The sequence below is a fragment of the Rhinoderma darwinii genome, chromosome 3, assembly GCF_050947455.1.
Source record: "Rhinoderma darwinii isolate aRhiDar2 chromosome 3, aRhiDar2.hap1, whole genome shotgun sequence".
NCBI classification, from domain to species: Eukaryota; Metazoa; Chordata; class Amphibia; order Anura; family Rhinodermatidae; genus Rhinoderma; species Rhinoderma darwinii.
This window is the reverse complement of record NC_134689.1, coordinates 281,977,203-281,995,352: the sequence shown is the minus strand read 5'-3', so window position 1 is coordinate 281,995,352 and position 18,150 is coordinate 281,977,203. Positions and strand designations below refer to the sequence as shown.

General features: G+C 40.0%; 1 protein-coding gene across 1 annotated transcript in view; it reads right to left on the bottom strand.

Annotated features, from left to right (window-relative positions):
* Positions 1-858: 858 nt before the first annotated feature.
* Positions 859-18,150, bottom strand: part of MYO5C (myosin VC) — a 128,104-nt gene continuing 110,812 nt past the window's right edge. The window contains exons 32-41 of the mRNA XM_075857991.1: positions 13,644-13,731; positions 13,309-13,396; positions 13,116-13,214; positions 12,358-12,512; positions 10,623-10,712; positions 8,941-9,091; positions 8,574-8,856; positions 5,968-6,142; positions 4,946-5,026; positions 859-3,327 (exon numbers count right to left, since the gene is read on the bottom strand). Coding sequence (XP_075714106.1) covers positions 3,175-3,327; positions 4,946-5,026; positions 5,968-6,142; positions 8,574-8,856; positions 8,941-9,091; positions 10,623-10,712; positions 12,358-12,512; positions 13,116-13,214; positions 13,309-13,396; positions 13,644-13,731 — 1,363 coding nt within the window. The 3' untranslated portion in view covers positions 859-3,174. The remainder of the gene's footprint in view (positions 3,328-4,945; positions 5,027-5,967; positions 6,143-8,573; positions 8,857-8,940; positions 9,092-10,622; positions 10,713-12,357; positions 12,513-13,115; positions 13,215-13,308; positions 13,397-13,643; positions 13,732-18,150) is intronic.

Genomic DNA, 18,150 nt, shown 5'->3' with positions numbered 1-18,150 from the left:
ACACTTATAATTTAATCCAAATGTTATATTTTCCAACACCATTTATACAAATTTAGTTGCGTATTATTACTTTTTCACATTATATAGAAATAGATTTTTTCTGTATTTCTTTTGCATGCTTACATAGTACTATATATCTGCATTTTTACTCTAAATAGTAACATATAATAAGCTGTCATATAATGTTGAATACCTTAGACTAGTTTGTATACAAGTTCATTCACACTACGATTTCAATGTATAATTTATCTATTTCTGAAACCGGTAACAGTGCCACCCCCATTTTTCTAATGTGTCAGGATTGGCTAAAGTTGTTTTTAAAACACATGTGTGAAATCTGTTACTTTATGCTATGAGCAAGAACACTGTGTTCGAAACGCGTTAGCGGTAACATGCCCTCCCTGTGTCCTTCTGGACTTTTAGTTCATGTTCAAATAAAAGCTCTTTTTTTATATTTTGAAATCTGGATGTGTTGAGGATCTTTTCCATATTTTTTCTTATATCGAATTCCTTGTCTGCCTACAAGCCCCCTTTCCAATTTCACTCCATCGTGGAACTACAAATCCCAGGACAAAGTATTTGGTGAGCACAGCGGTAGCTTTTGAAGCTGTTTTTCCATTTCTATTCTAATAGTGGATTCACAATGAAACACTGTGGAATATGAATTCTCTGCAGTGGTGTGATCTAGTAAAAGAAAATGTATAGAATTTATAGAATGGGGATACGGTATGGAATTACTGTATAACCAATTCTCTCCACTTGGATAGGAAGAATATTTGATGACATAGGGTATATAAACAAAGTGCAACATGTAGTAATATGAGACAAAAAGAGGTACCAAACTACTATTGAATAGCATTTATTTAAGTGAAATGATTTTTATTTGTAAACATTTCTGTGTCTTCATGTACATCTTTTAGTCATTGACATCATTTTTATGTTCACATGTAACAGAACCCAGTCTTAAAAGTGGTTCTCCAGTCAAAAGCACATGGGTGCAGAACAACCTTTATAAAAGAGATAATGGTGCACTGCCCTTATAGCTGTTTGTGCCTGGTGATGTCCATAATGTCTTCTATATATAGTCATGAACTATGCAAGGGCACAGAAGAAATGACATGCATCAAGAGCACAAACAGCCCCAAGTGGACTGCACCATTCAGCAGCATGGATATTATCTCTATTGTTAAGCTCTCCAGTAATATACTTTCCTTATTTTCCTTCTTTAAAGGGTTTGTCCTACATTTAAATATTACGTGATTTTTTTAAAAATTGAAATGATTTTTTAAAAATTGCTCCAGTGTCTAGATAATGCTGTCACATAGTTGTAATGGCGCCCCCTGGTGTTCCTTTGATTCCCTTTAAGATTGTCTACCTAATGCGTGACAAGTTGCTGCTTGTAGTGCACTGATGTTTATTGACTAGTCTGCACAGTAACAGGAATCACCCCACTGATTGTGAAGAAGAGGGTTCAGGTGGTGGGACTGTGCCCGTGAGCATCTGTGACCAACAGCATTCGACACATTAGGTGGACGTTCTGAGAGGGAATCAGAGAAATATAATATTAAATCATGGACAACCCATTTAAATGATCATCATAATAAGGCACATGGTAAAACATACATAATACATAAAAATATTCATGTCAAAATAATATATCACTATAAAAATATGACAATTTGTATACAATTGCTTTTTATTTTCATTATCTACAAAATATATAAGGTCACTATATATTAAGGTGGCTATATACATTAGATGGTCGTCCGAACCTGCCGATTTCAGTGAAACAGACTGACCATCTAATGTGTATGGCGCTGTCCCAACTCTCAACAAGCCCGATCCCTTTGTTTGTAAGAAGAAAAGCAGCCGCCAGAGGTGTTTGGCAGCATTTACTCCCTTTCTTCCTATTGGGAACACATGAATGATGGGCCGAGCAAAGCGTGAATGTGTATGGGGATCTGTAGAAATAGCTGTTGGCCGAACAAGCTATCTAAAGTGTACGGCCAGCATTCACAACATACAGAAAACAAAATACTTTCTATTATTTTATAGAAATCATGTACATTGCCGTAGTCTTCCTGTTTTTAATACACACTATACAGCTCGGAATTACAGACATGAATACATACAGACATATTTTACCCATACCTATGTCTTGGTTTCCTTTTCCAGCTCAGTATTTTGTCAGTGAGGAGAACAAGGACCCCACATTGCTAAGAATAGGACATGAAGTATTTAAAAGTACAAACATGAAAAATACACTTGTGTATTGCTCTATTGATTCAGGGAATATGCCTGTGCGAACAAAGTGGTATGATGTGGAGCCTATTCAGGGACAAATTCCAAATATAAGAAGCAAAAAAAATCTAGCTAAATAATCAGTGGCACAATACAAAAAACAATTCACAATTATTCATAGCAACCAACAACAAATCATTTGTAAGCAGGAGAGGAATGGGAATATTTCCCTTGTCCCCCGTGCTGTAGCACGCTGTAGATATAGGGTTACAGAGGTAGCAACTCCACCTGGGACTCAGCTTTTGAAGGGTCCATAGTCCACCTAAAAAAAGGATTTTAAGATAGTGGTGATTCGGAAACACAGAGACATTGGTATTTAGGTATAGCTTTTGTTCCGGGTCCAGGACATCCAAGCTGAAACTTTACTATACCATATACTTACTCTTGGCTTCCTGTTTTGAGAAACTCAAGTATGAAAGTTGCCCTCACTTACTCTATTACTGCACTACCTACATGGCTCAAATAATTTGAAAGATTTTAAAATTTTTGTATTAAAAAGCCCGGTCTCCGAGTCAACAAGAAAGTGAAGGAAAATGAAACATCGACATTTGTGAATTGTTTGAACCCTGTGCATTATAAAAGTAACAGCTCCAATTCATTATAATGTCCTTCTCTGTCCTAGGATCTGATATTGTAAGAAAATCTTTATGATATAGTCTGTTCGTTTGGGCTTGTAATAAAACAATGTATTTTCTCAAGGACCTTCTACTTTTACTATTAAATCATTGGAACAATGAGATCATGATTTACTAATTTTACAATCCCAACATTACAAAGTATCTAAATATAGAAGAGTAGGCAGTTTATCCAGAGATGAATTCCTGTGAGGGCTGTACATGTTCTGTGCCTGGATCCTGTGCAGCCTTTTATATTCTAGACCCTCTTTAGGAAGCCAAGCTTGAGGCTGCTGGGAATTTGGATGGTTTCCAGTGCATGGGGAGATGGGCTGAATGGGAATGTCACTTGGAAGAGGTATTTGCTATCCGCCATTAAGTGGGAGACATCTTCACGACTGCTTAGCATAGACTAGAAAAATAAAATAATAAAATATATATTTATAAAATAATAATAATAGTAACAAGTAAAATTCTCTTCAAAATAAATAAATAGTTCAAAAAAATCCCAGTTAAATGATTACGTAGTTTCAGATTGAATACCAATCTGTGACAATGATATAATTCAGCAAAGATTATGTGATAGCCGTAGCAAGTTTTTCAGCTACACTGCGAGGAACCGTTTGGGGGAACAGAAATGACAACAAATCGAGACACCACAAAATGATGACCAGGTCACTTGTCACTTTCATAACCCCCTTGATTTAATCTAAAGAGATACACAATGCAGATAAAAAACAGTGATGCTGTACTTGTAGTGCAGATCAATAATGCTGAGTGTTAATGTAGGATAGAATTGTTTTATAATAAGTGTATTAGTAGGTTATATGTCGGTATAACTTGTATAAATAAGTAAAATTAGAGGTGATACCTATATTCACTAATGTTTACCATAAGTAATCCACGGCACAGATAAATAGTATGGAAAGGGGCTGTATTTGGAATATAATGTTAACACTTTATTCTTAAATTATGTTGCAATGCTCAAGCAGAATTACCCAATCCTTTTACCTTGTATGATTGTGACAGTTCCCTTATATAGGATATCCATAACTTTCACAACAACCAAACTGTCCATGACCCTGCCACTCTGTAAGCTGATGCAATTCTTGCAGTTACAAAGCTTACTTCTTATGCACAATGTGGAAGCCTCGAAGGCATGTAGTTGGCAAGTGCAATTTAAACATTTACTGAGCTAATATACACAAGGCAGACTACAAACTGAAGGGACTTCTTTGCACCTGGCAACTTTTTACAAACTTTTGTAATCAAAGAGTAAAAAGGAGGAGGAGGACGGAAGGTTTACTCTACTTTACATGCTGCCACACTTGAGCAGTAGTCCCAACGTTTACTGCACCTGCACATGATATGAAAGATGACTGACTGCTTATGTGGAAGTCACAGTATGAGATACTCACCAAGTGTATGACATTGCTGTATGGCAGTTTTTACACTTTAATTCAATTATGTGGTTTCACAAAACCCCATTGGGGTCACAGGAGAGGAATGATCAATGTAAAATATACTGGTGGGTAAAGGAAAGTAAACGCTCTATAAAACTCTGATGTTGGGGAACATACTTCACAGCCGTCAAACAAGCTGCATAGCAGTACCTTACAATATTTAGAAACCCAGCTCCACTTACCCCATCTAATGTAAAGAACAGCTTCATGTCATCCTGAAACCACTTTACATATTATACTATCATCAATTTCCCAATGTAATGTTATATTGGGCTATAGTTCCTGCATTCTGTTCATGGTGATTGAACGGAATTTGATTTCACCGCAGCTGCTCTGCTCTACTATCAGCACTATGCCCATAATAATATTACATGAGAAGCTGTCCGTAATATATGTAAAGTGGTTACAAGGTAAAGGTTCATTTTAAAATAGTACCTCACCATACAGTAAATAGGTAAAAAGGAGGTCCATGATTTCCCCTAAAAGGGTAGACTGAAGAAAAACATTCCTCAATAAAATATTAAACCACTTGTATGTCTACTGCTAGATATCAGATATCAGTCTTACCTGAACTTTTCGAACAAATGAGGGTGTTACTCGCTTCTCAAAATCATCAATGGGAGTGTAAGAGTTCAGTATCTTAACAATCTGGAATAGATTAATATAGCAAACCAATAAAACATTTGAATACTTGGAATGCAACTGGGGATAATAAATCACAAAGTACAAAATGACGAGAAAGCATGAGAATGGGGTATATATTATCCACTAATCACCAAACAATGGTGTCTGAGATAAAAGGGAAACGCTCAGAGAAAAATATTTAACGGACAGTCTGAAGTGGTCCCTGATAAATAAAGAAGGAAGCACTGATCTTAGAAAACAGAACCCAAATGAATACAGCGTAAAAAGTTCAATTTCTGCGCAATTTTGGCACACGTGATAATTTATGGCATTTTTTTTTACACGGTTTAGGCCAAATACTGGTGTAAATACATTGATAAATGTACCAATGTCAATGTCTCTATGTCAGAGATAATGTGCTAGATAATAGGATCAGTGCTATACAAAGGGCACCTCTGCAATGGGGGTATGTAAGTACCTCACTTTAAATAGAGTCGGTCTAAGAAATGACTTTCCAGCACAAGTAGTTACATTTTAACTGGGTACTAAAGAACAGGGTAATTGCATACAGTATTTATTGTATACTGCTAAGGGGTTTGCGAGACGTAGCTTCACAGGGTCGTGCCATGATTGACTGTTTTAGTCATGTCACGTGGCGTCTTAATGGACATGACATCATTGCTGGAGGACTGGCAATGGGGAACGAGGTGGACCGCGGCTCTGGAAAGAGTATTTTTCAAGGCTGTCAGTACATAAAAAATTTCAGTGTTTTCCAACTTTCTATGAAGTGAAGGGGTTTTCTGAAATCCAACACCCATGCCTTATCTAGTGCTCTTATATTGGGACTGTGAAGGGGCATCTAATTATCTGGGTGTGGGTGCTGCTCCTTTATCTCCAATTTCATGTTTTCAGAAGAATAGAAGCAGTAAGACAACTGTATAATAAAGGAACATAGAATAACATACCTGTACTGTAGAAAGCGCTGTGCATCGTTCACATATTTCTTTAGCATCTTCATCTTTGATTTTTTTGACCTGTAATAACCATGCTGCTTGAGAAAGAGGTTCTAGGGTTTCCTTGGCTGCACTTCCATGTAGATTCTTCCCTTGCAGCCATTCTTCCAGATAACTTATATTACATCTAAATAAATTATAAAGAGTTATTGGTACTGCTAATAACTACAAAACGTATTTAGTAAAAAGCTAGGCTGCAATGGACAGAAAGGTGCAAATGGCGCTAGCCTATAAATGCAATAAGTTTCCAAAAGGTTGCAATGTTATTGCACTTTAAATGAGACTATTGCAGGGAATCTGAAAGTGCTGGATTACTTAGCAAAGTCAAAAAACTATGGCTTGTCTATCTTGAATGGCAGAGTAATAGCATTACATAATAGGGTACTGCCACATGAAGCTTTATGGCTTTGTCTGGGACATAAATGCATGTACCATACAGACAACCTCTGTGGTGGTTGTGCCCATAGAAAAGGGGACCCCTTCACAGATTGGCCACACCCCTTCCTAATGGGTAGCACTGGAATTGTTACCAAGAAAGGGAGCAGAGACAGGGGCGTAACTAGGAAAGACTGGGCCCCATAGCAAACTTTTGACTGGGGTCGCCCCAGCCCTAGGTATCACAAAACCCATCTTTGTAGATAGTGCCTCCCTATAGATTCCGCCACACAGTGCCCCCTATAGATAGCACCATACAGCCCCACTGTAGATAGCGCCATACACAGCCCCCTGTAGATAATGCCATACACAGCCCCCTGTAGATAACGCCTTTGAGCCCCCCCCCCTGTAGATAATGCCATACAGCCCTCCCCTGTAAATACCGCCATACAGCCCCCTGTAGATATCGGCATACAGCCCCCCTGTAGATAACGCCATACAGGCCCTCTGTAGATAACACCAAACAGCCCTCCCCCTGTAGATAACGCCATACAGCCCTCCCCTGTAGATAACGCCATACAGCCCTCCCCTGTAGATAACGCCATACAGCCCTCCCCTGTAGATAACGCCTTACAGCCCTCCCCCTTTAGATAATGCCTTACAGCCCTCCCTCTGTAGATAACGCCATACAGTCCCCCTGTAGATAACGCCATACAGCCCCCCTGTAGATAACGCCTTACAGCCCTCCCCTTTAGATAATGCCTTACAGCCCTCCCTCTGTAGATAACGCCATACAGCCCTCCCCCTGTAGATAACGCCATACAGCCCTCCCCCTGTAGATAACGCCATACAGCCCTCCCCCTGTAGATAACGCCATACAGCCCTCCCCTGTAGATAACGCCATACAGACCTCCACCTGTAGATAACGCCATACAGCCTTCCACCTGTAGATAACGCCATACAGCCCTCCCCTGTAGATAACTCCATACAGCCCTCCCCTGTAGATAACGCCATACAGCCCTCCCCTGTAGATAACGCCTTACAGCCCTCCCCCTTTAGATAATGCCTTACAGCCCTCCCTCTGTAGATAACGCCATACAGTCCCCCTGTAGATAACGCCATACAGCCCCCCTGTAGATAACGCCTTACAGCCCTCCTCTTTAGATAATGCCTTACAGCCCTCCCTCTGTAGATAACGCCATACAGCCCTCCCCCTGTAGATAACGCCATACAGCCCTCCCCCTGTAGATAACGCCATACAGCCCTCCCCCTGTAGATAACGCCATACAGCCCTCCCCCTGTAGATAACGCCATACAGCCCCCCTGTAGATAACGCCATACAGCCCTCCCCCTGTAGATAACGCCATACAGACCTCCCCCTGTAGATAACGCCATACAGCCTTCCACCTGTAGATAACGCCATACCGCCCTAAAACCCCCCACCTGTAGGTAACACCATACAGCCCACCATACAGCCTCCAAAAAAAACGGCCTATAGTTTGTCCTACAAAAGAGATGTATCCCCTATCCAAAGGATAGGGGATACATGTGTGATCGCTCGCAGCGATAAGGAGAACGGGGGACCGAAAGTCCCCCGAAGTTCTCCATGAGAAACCTCGGACTTCCGGGGTCTGCGCAGTTCAATAAAAATGAAAGGAGCGCTGGTCATGCATGCACACAAGCGAGACTGGTGCACAATTAATTTCTATGGAGCTGCCGACAGACCCCGGAAGTCCGAGGCTTGTCATGGAGAACTTTGGGGGACTTTCGGTCCCCCATTCTCCTTATCGCTGGGCGTCCCAGTGATCCCACATGTATCCCCTATCCTGTGGATAGGGGAGGCATGTCTTTTGTAGGAACAACCCCTTCGGTGGCGTCGCGCTGTAGCAGCCGTAGCAGCTGCTAGCGGAGCCTCCGGCCATGGGGGGGCGACCGTACCGGTGGGCAGCACGGGCCCCCTCATGCTGCAGGCCCCGTAGCAGCCGCTACGGCTGCTACAGCGGTAGTCACGCCACTAAGCAGGGATTAGTTTACCAAGTTTTCTCATACACCCCACTTTAAATTATATGTAGTTCTGCATCACATACAAAATTTGGCTAATCCTAAACCTGGTTCAGGTAATACAAGCTCCTATGACTTTTACAATAGTTTTTGGAATCATTTGACATGATTAACCATCATACCTTATCTGCATTCCTTTCCTACAAGAGCACATGTCCTTGCGCAGGAAAAGACTATTGAGTGTGACAGTGGAAATCAGGAAGAACAGTTGCTTTACTGTCTGCTTCAGAAGCTCAGGGTCCATGCCATGCTGACACATAGTAGTGTAAAAATAACTCAGCTGCTGGAGTATTGAAGTCATAGTATATGCATCCGTATCATCTATACTGGACGAACGCTTACGGAATCCTGTAGGCTTTGCCACTGATATGCCATGAAGACTTTCATATTCCAGCATTCCAGGTACTAGAACATAATATATGTAAGTTTAGTCTACAGTACAATCTAAGGTTTTCTGGTACTAGTTCATTCTTTAGGGTGTTTTCTTACCAATCATTGGCTGGAGATTATTCTCCATCACAGTGATAAACTGGTGGTAGATACGAATTGCCAAGTCACTGATAATCTGCCTGTATTCTGATAAATCAAAATTCTTCAGACAGTTCTTATTCTGGAGCGGCACATTATATTTCATGAACTCCTGTAAGTAATACATATAAGTAAGATATGTTAACATTATATCACTGCCTGATTATCACATAGTTGAGTTCACCTATGGAAACTTTTACAACTAATACAAAAGACAAGGGGAGATACTTACCCTTAAAATATTTAAGACAGACCTGTACATGCAAAATATGTACCCTCAATGTATTTTTTAAACACCCCTTAGCTGTCAAAATGTGCTAAGCACTAAGAGACAATACTGGACAGACCCATTGTGCAAATGTAATAGCACGCTGCCCGTATATTTGTTCTGATTTACAGCAAATTTAGCTAGAGACCCAGTAGAGAGGCAGGTACAGAAGCTTGATATATTAATGCCAGTGGCATACAGATGCCACATGGTGATGTTTGTTGCCTTGATGCCATTGGATCACTCTGCTTGCTGCTTTTGCTTGTATCATCTATGATACCATGAATCAGGGCTAGTGTCCCATCATGTCATAGCTACATTACTTGTTTCCTGGTAGATATGACACAATGCTGTGGGTACTGTGTGTGATGTTGCAAAATGACGACATTTCACCACGTTACCTTATCCCTCAAGAATTGCTCAGAGCCATGCTTGATCTAGGCTAAAATATTAATAAACTTGCCTTGGAAATGTAACAACAGTTTGAGAGGTTGTGGGGATCCATTAACAAAGTTTTCAATCATATGGCTTATGTTTGATCAAAGAATTTATATTATCTTTAAATTTGTGTTTTCACTAATGGCTTTCAATGATATGAACAACAACTTACAGGGGTATTGTGATTATGTCATAAAAAAATTACAATTATATAAGGAATATATTAAGACTCTGTTCACATCTGCGTTGGAGGCCCCCTCAAAATGGGTTGGATCCGTTGTGGTGTCCATCATATGGCAAATTCAGCACAGCGTTCTGGCTTCCGTTATGAACAGAGCCTTAGGGTCAAATAAATGAAGGCCCTGGAGTTGGGAACCCAACCAAAGTCCAGAACAAAAAAATCATGTATTAACGGATAGAATTCTGCACATGTACAGCCACCACTATCCACTGTAATCAATGGGAGTTATGTAACATGAGAGCATGAATAGTCATCCCTAAAGTAAAATCAGTGATGGGACCTGTTCATTCAGGACATCTCAGCTCCGGGACCTTCACCCAAGTCAACCTTATGTCATGTCTGATTGACAAGTAATTACATTCTATAACTGGAAAACTCCTTTATTACAAAATAACATAACAATAACTAGTCTGCGCTGACTTGTTACAAAACATAATAAAATAGTGCAATTTTATTAAAGGTCAGAGTTTGTACTATATTTAAAATTTACCATTACAAACTCCATCAATATAAAAAAGGAACAAGAATACTCTTAAACCGTTATGGAGTCCCCTGTGGCTCAGACAGGTGTATGTAAACCAACAGACGGTTCAGTTGAGATGGCACCATTGAGCTGTACAGTAAGACAGTTCTTTTTTTATCCACATTACTTTTCAAGCAAATATTTGCATGACTGAGATGTCAAGCGCTTCTTACCTCTTCTCCACTGTACTGTTTCAAACAGTTGAGGAAATGATGGACATTGGACAGCCAGAAAGACAACATTTCAAAATCATCTGCGTGTTCCTAAATATAAGTATGAATGAGATGGAAACAAAAATATGAATCTATATATTTCCATCTAGCAAATTCTGAAAAAAAAAAAAAAGGGTCCTTACCTATTTTGGAGCGGATTTTGCTCTTGAACCTTCCATTAAAATCAATTGGATGCAGAAAAAACAGTGCTGTGCGGTTTGACATGTTTTTTTTTTTTTTGTCTAAAACACTCTAGTAGATTTAACAAAAGGTTCCCAACCCAAAAAATGCCTCAAAAGTTCGCCTCTAAAACCGTCTGCTTTTTAAAGACCGCCTCCAAAATCTGTATGATCAAAATTTAAACTCGACTATGGTGAAAAGGAAATTATTACAGAGAGAAGTATACTGGATTGGTCGTTTAAATACATTAGGACCGATGGGATTAAACAAACAATGTAATTTTTATGTATATCTGTGATTGGTCATCTGGGTCACATGTGTAAAGATATGGAAATAAACGTATGAATCTACTTATTTATTTATTTTAAAAGTATTTGTATGAACTAGGATGCAGCTAAGTGGAGGGAAGCAGGAATTTGGTATTTGCATTGTATTCATAATATTGTATTCATACCATCGTATTTAAATTACAATTATACAGCGGGTGTAATGTTTTAAAGATATGAAAGGTTGCTCCTCCTATGGGTGATTATGCTTGATCAAGGGAAAGGACCCCCAAAATATTGCAGTGTGCCCTTGTCCAAGGGGGTGGAAGAACGCTGATGGGAGATTGCCTCGGCGGCATATTGCTTAATACGACTGTTGTAAACATGGACTCTTAAATATTTAAAAGAATTGATATATTGGATGTGGATTTGAAAAGAATATAAACCATGGAAATAAAAAAAATTGCATGTGTTTTTCTTTGCTTACCAGATACCTCATACACTTACGGACAATTTCTGTAAATACCTATTAGGAAATGTGAACATCATATAGGGGAGTCCCTTGCTTATCTATTACATGGTCGCCTTTTCATTGTGATACGTACCACACTTCTCTTATACTGGCGGGCCGAGCTAGCACCAGTGATGACACCTGATTGTGGGGGATTTCATTCATGGTGATTATCTGATCGCCAGCAGGTCCTCATTTAGAGAAGAGGTTGTCCAGATGGGATTAGCTATTTAGCTATGATGAGAGGAATCTGGCTTCTATCTTTCTTCTCTTTTTTTACTTGGTAGAGTTATATAGCAGACTACACTATTCTGGCTGTGAAAAGCAACAAGAACCCTGACTACAACAATCCATTGAGGTCAATGTGGATATTAAAGAAAAGGTCATTCTTTGTTTTCCTGTAAATATGATAGAACACAAAAATGTAGAAAAGAAAAAAAACTCTAGTGTGAACTTTATTTTAGCAGTTCTCCTACAGTCTTTTACCACTGATCTCCTTAGTGCCCCACTGTGGACAATGCGTTGTGATGGCGCATTCCAAACAGTGGGTGGCAAATCACCAAGGAGAATTAGTAACGTACAAATATGAAAAGGCTATTATGCTACTATTTTTGGCCCGTAATCAACCTTTTTATAACTCTGAAAACCGGTTAAAACTTAATAAAACAGTATATTAGCATTACCGCTTATAGAGACTTCCATAACATAACAAAGCCTTAGGAAATTGTGGACATCTCACCTTTATAACCTGTTTAATGCCATTGATAGAGGCATTCATTAAAGATTTGATTCTCTCTGCATCATTGATAAAGTCTGTGTACCTAACACACATGAAGAGGATGTGAGCTGGGAGTCCTGGTATCATATTCACCACAACGCCTCTTGGCTTAATATCTGCCATAATGGAAATCATAAACAAAGTCAGAGGAAACAAACACACAATCACTTCATAGGAAGCTCCTGTGATTGAAATAATATACACAAAATTTTCTGCTAAGCGGATAGAAAAAAAGTATTTATAATTGGCATTGACTGTACTGATAAATAACAATATGTTGCTGTGAACAAATTATGTTAATATAGTGATCCCCAAACATCCAGCGAATAACTTAAAATACGTTCAGTAAAATAAATTTTGAAAGTTAGTATCTAGCATATTTTACAAATGTAATGTAATGATTCGGGGTAGGGAGACGGACAGGTGAGCCCTAATCTACCCGCAACTCAGTCCCTGCCTACTTGCATGGCCCGTCCTAAGTGACGGCGTACAACTGGGCGACGGTCCCTACGCTCAATAAGTGCAAGACAGACAACACAAGACAAGGGCACACAGAAGCAAAAGGGGAAGTAGGGGCAGTTGCCCATGGGTACAAGTCAGAATGAAGATCCCGTGGGCAGCGCCGGACCCGAAAACTAAATGATGCAGTGATCGGTACTTTTTTGCGAACTGTGTAAATCTGCCATACTGAAACACAGTGGAATCAAAAGTGTACATACCCAGGATTAGATTGCCAATGAGTTTAAATTCATCTTCTGGTAAGAATTCCAGCATTCCCAAGTAATCCTTAAAAACACTGGGTGCATTTGTTTGGTTTTCTGTGAAATAATATATTTCTCACATTAATAATAATAAATCTACAGTATGATACACGTCCTGTTTGTAACAACGGGCGCTCTACAAAACATGTACCTGTTCCCATGTTTTTTGTGAGAGCTTTAATCTGATCTTGGAGTTTTTTGATAATTCTGTCCTTCTTATCCACCTGTTCCTCATAATCCTTGAAAAGAAAGAGATGAACGTATGTAAGTACTTGTAATATGATACACCAATCCTACCCAGAGCAATGGACGCAGAAGCCAGTGTAAAGCATTTCCCAGTTGAGCTCAGATTATGACATATATGTTAAATGGGGCAGAGCAAAAGAGTAATGTCCATACCAAAGAAATAGAATCTGACATACTATTGGCTGTTTTGGATAATACCATGTTTTTTGTGTCAGAAATCCAGGCTTCAGATAAATATACCTCAATATATATTTCATTTTGCTCCATGCCGTCCTCCTTGCCTTTCAAGTCTTCCTTTTCCAGCTGTCCTATGTGTCTCTTTATGAGTCTGGAACAATAGTAGTTATTGGCATAAACATACTATGCTTGTTCAAACATTTACCGTAAAAGATAAAAACATATATTAAGAAGATGGCAAAGATGGAAACAACTTTTAACCTTAGGCTGGGTTCACACAGAGTTTTTTGCAGGAGGAAAATCTGCCTCTAAATTCTGTTTGGAATTTTGAGGCAGATTTTACTCTGCCTGCACGCCGATTTTTGCGGCGTTTTTCGCGGCGAAATACGCTTTCTCTGCCTCCCATTGATGTCAATGGGAGGTCTGAGGCGTTAACGCCGGAAGATAGGGCATGTCCCTTCTTTTTCCTGCGAGCCGCTTTTTCCGCTCATGGGGAAAAACGCCTTCGCCTCCCATTGAGATCAATGGGAGGCATTTTCGCCCGTTTTTTGGCACATTTTGCAAAGCGGTTTACGCGTCAAAAAAACTAGTAAAAAAACTCAGTGTGAACTGGCCCTTAGAGAGGATTATAACTGCAGCCACAAATTAAAAAAGTATCTAGATTTATTGTAGAACTCAGTCAGGTATTTCCAGCTATGAAGTCTGAGCCAAATAAATGGAAACAATGGAAACAATAGGTGGAAGAAAGTTTACTAGATTATACAAAATAGGATTTAGTGTGAAGGAGTGGGCACTATAATCGTTTTTCTAAATCTATCTTTCTTCTAGCAGAATCACAGGCTGTGTAAAGTCCATGCTGGTGGCTGCTCATGGCATTACTATGGGTGAATAAAGCATCACTTTTTCACTTGATCTCTGCAGTAGGAGAGGGAGCGTCCTGCTCATCTCCATGGCTCTTGTATGCAGAATGGCGGTTAGCATACAGTGGCGGTCGTTCTGCATATGGGAGTCATGGAGATGAGACGGACGCTCTGTCTCTAACTGCAGAATTATGAGCAGCCGGCAGCACGGACTTTACACAGTCCGTGCTGCTGCTAGAAGCAAAACCGGTAATACCAGTGATTTAGAAAAAAGATTATAGTGCCCACTCCTGCACTATAATAATTATTCACTGGAAGTGGAGGTACGCTTTAAAGCAGTAGCTATATCAGAAGCATGAATGGCAATCTTCTGCTTGATATATGAGTCCTCGGATGCCATATCGCAAGATTGACAAGGTGACATCTGTTCAACTGCCAAATCATTGTAGTGCACCTGTCTCTAAGGGTATGTTCACACGAGGTCATTACGTCCGTAATTGACGGACGTATTTCGCCCGCAAGTACCGGACCGAACACACTGCAGGGAGCCGGGCTCCTAGCATCATAGTTATGTACGACGCTAGGAGTCCCTGCCTCTCCGTGGAACTACTGTCCCGTACTGAAAACATGATTACAGTACGGGACAGTTGTCCTGCAGAGAGGCAGGGACTCCTAGCATCGTACATAACTATGATGCTAGGAGCCCGGCTCCCTGCAGTGTGTTCGGTCCGGTACTTGCGGCCGAAATACGTCCGTCAATTACGGACGTAATGACCTCGTGTGAACATACCCTAAGGGCTTATTCATCGCAATAGCGAGGTGTTGGGACTTTTGCTGCAGAATCACAGCGATTCCGCTGCAAAAATCACAAGTCAGGGAAAAAAATTCATATACAAAACTCCCTGCTTCTTCCTTCAGTCCAGCCTTCTGGGATGATGTTTCATCCCATGTGACCGCTGCAGCCAATCACAGGCTGCAGCGGTCACATGGACTGCAGCGTCATCCCGGAAGGCCAGACTGGACGGCAAAAGAGGGACGCGTCACCATGACAACAGCCGGGGTAAGTATGAGCGTTCTTGTTTTTTTTTTCACCACTGCTTTCCACAGTGGAAATTTTGCCCCCGAAAAACCAAACCACACTGTGGTGCCATTTTTCGGACGGAATGTACTGCGGGTTCCAGGTTGGATACGCTGTGTAGTTTTACGCAGCATATACAACATGTGGGAACCCTGCCTAATTAGGTGTGATGCAATGTAGCTGCATTGGCAATACTGCAGACCAGAAAACCCAAAGCAATGGTACCAGTCATGGGAGTTTCAGTACACAAAAAGTGACGACAATATTGTTGTCACAACATTCTAGTATTGTTTTGTAAGTAACTAAAATGTTTTGCTTGGGCTTCACAATAGTCTGCCTGCTCTCTGCAGACAGCTATACCCTAGATATTTCAGCCTATTCTAATAGTAGTGGTACCCTACTACATATTACATACTGTACATGCATACAACTATACATGCAACCTAAACTTACCAGTGCTAAGTAAAGGCAGGGGTGAAAAAAGTCTAGGCCATGGTTATACAATTAAAGTTGTGATAATTAACTAATAATTATACAGCTTCCAAGACTCAGTAGTCAGCACTGCTGCCATACAGCACTAAGTTCCCTGGGTTTGACTTCCACCAGGGAGACTACTATGTAAGCTGTATGTTTTAAATACTTATGAAATTGTTTCTTGTAAAATAAAACTGTGAATCACACTGGTGACAGGGACTGTGAATAAATATATTCATTGGTGCTTTATAAATAATATAACATTACACAATCCAGTATAAAACTTAGTGGGTTTTAGATTTCGGAAGCACAGCAAAAGTTCACAGAAGTAGTTCCACGTGCAGAAAGAGCCAGAAGAACACTTTCTTATTTATTTTAATTCAATGATAGACAAATAGACAGATAGAGACACAGACCGATAGATAGACAGACAGACAGACAGACAGACAGACAGACAGACAGACAGACAGACAGATAGACAGACAGACAGATAGACAGATAGACAGATAGACAGATAGACAGATAGACAGATAGACAGATAGACAGATAGACAGATAGATAGATAGATAGATAGATAGATAGATAGATAGATAGATAGATAGATGTAACCTTAAGCCCCAATGTAAAATATGTAACAGTCCACACCCAACTATCACATGTCATTTATTGTTCTGGTTTGTATACTGTAGGACTGAAGGACATTTTTGGCCCCCTTAGGCTCATGGCCTGGCTGCGACCGCAGGCTCTGCACCTCCTAAAGATAGATAACATGGTCAGCCATTATCTACACGCTAATTCATGGAGCAATATCTATAAACTAACACCAAAAACAATTTGAATGGCGGTGCCTGTCTTTGTAACCATGTGTGCAAAATGGATTTTACCCCTGCTGCTGCTGCTATCATGTGCAATAATTTACCTGTTCCCCGCGTATAGTTACAACTTCCTTTGTTCAAATATCCAAAAATAGCCCAAAGGGCATCATTAGGAACAAAGTTAGCCAGGTGTTTTAAAGTGAAAGTTCTTATCCTGTCCCAAAATTGTTGTATTACAGGGCATGTCCACAAGCAGTGATACAGACATGCGTTGGACTTGCCACAACTAAAACAATTAGAGCCATTATATATGACCATCAAATAACCCCTTGAAGGTGTAAGGTATGCTCTGTGACATATCTTCATTCTCATTTCCAAGTACCTGGCAGATGGTAAATATTTATGAACTTGTTCTATTGCCAACAGTATAGTGCCGTAAGTAAGAGGCAAATCATCTAATACCCATTTGGAAAGGGAAACCTCCGCTTCTGCATAATCTATTAGTGTGTGTATAGATTGATAGTTTCAATATATTTTATTAATTATTTCAGGTGCACAGTGTATCGTATAATTTATTTCAGGAGGCACAGTGTATTTATTATTTATTAAAGGGGCACAGCGAATTGTTATATTTATTATATTATTTATTTCAGAGGGCACAGTGTATTGTAGTATTTTTTTCAGTGGGCACTGTGTATTGTATTATTTATTTTAGGGGCACAGCATATTGTGTTATTCATTAATTTCAGGGGGCGCAGTACGTGGGGCCATTTTTAGGGGGAATAAAGTTGTAGCGCTATTTTCAGAGGTAACAGTGTATGGAGCTTTTCATTTTAGAGCGCACAGCTTGTGGCATTAATATATTCAAGTTGCACAGTTTGTGAATCTTATGTTTTCAGAGGGCAGTGTGTAGCATTATGATATTCAGGGGCACTGTGTGTGGCCTAATGATAATCAGAAGGTAAAGTGTGTGGCACTATGATATTCAGGGGGCACAGTGAGGAGAACTATGATATTCAGGGGGCACAGTGTGTGACATTATAATAGTCAGCGGACACAGTGTGTGGCAGTATTATATTCAAATGCTACAGTGTGTGGCAGTATTCTGAGACATCACATGTGAGTCACCGAATGTAAGATCACCTGCACATGATGCATTTTATCTGTGGCTTTGCTGCGTGGCTTTCCTGCGGCAAATACGCAGCGTAATACAGTACCAGCAAAGTAAATAAGATTTCAAGTAATCTCATCTTCACATATCAGAGATTTTTCCACACGTAAATTAACCTACAGTGCAGATTTTAAAATCCGCAGAATGTCAATTTATTTTGCATTTCTGTCTC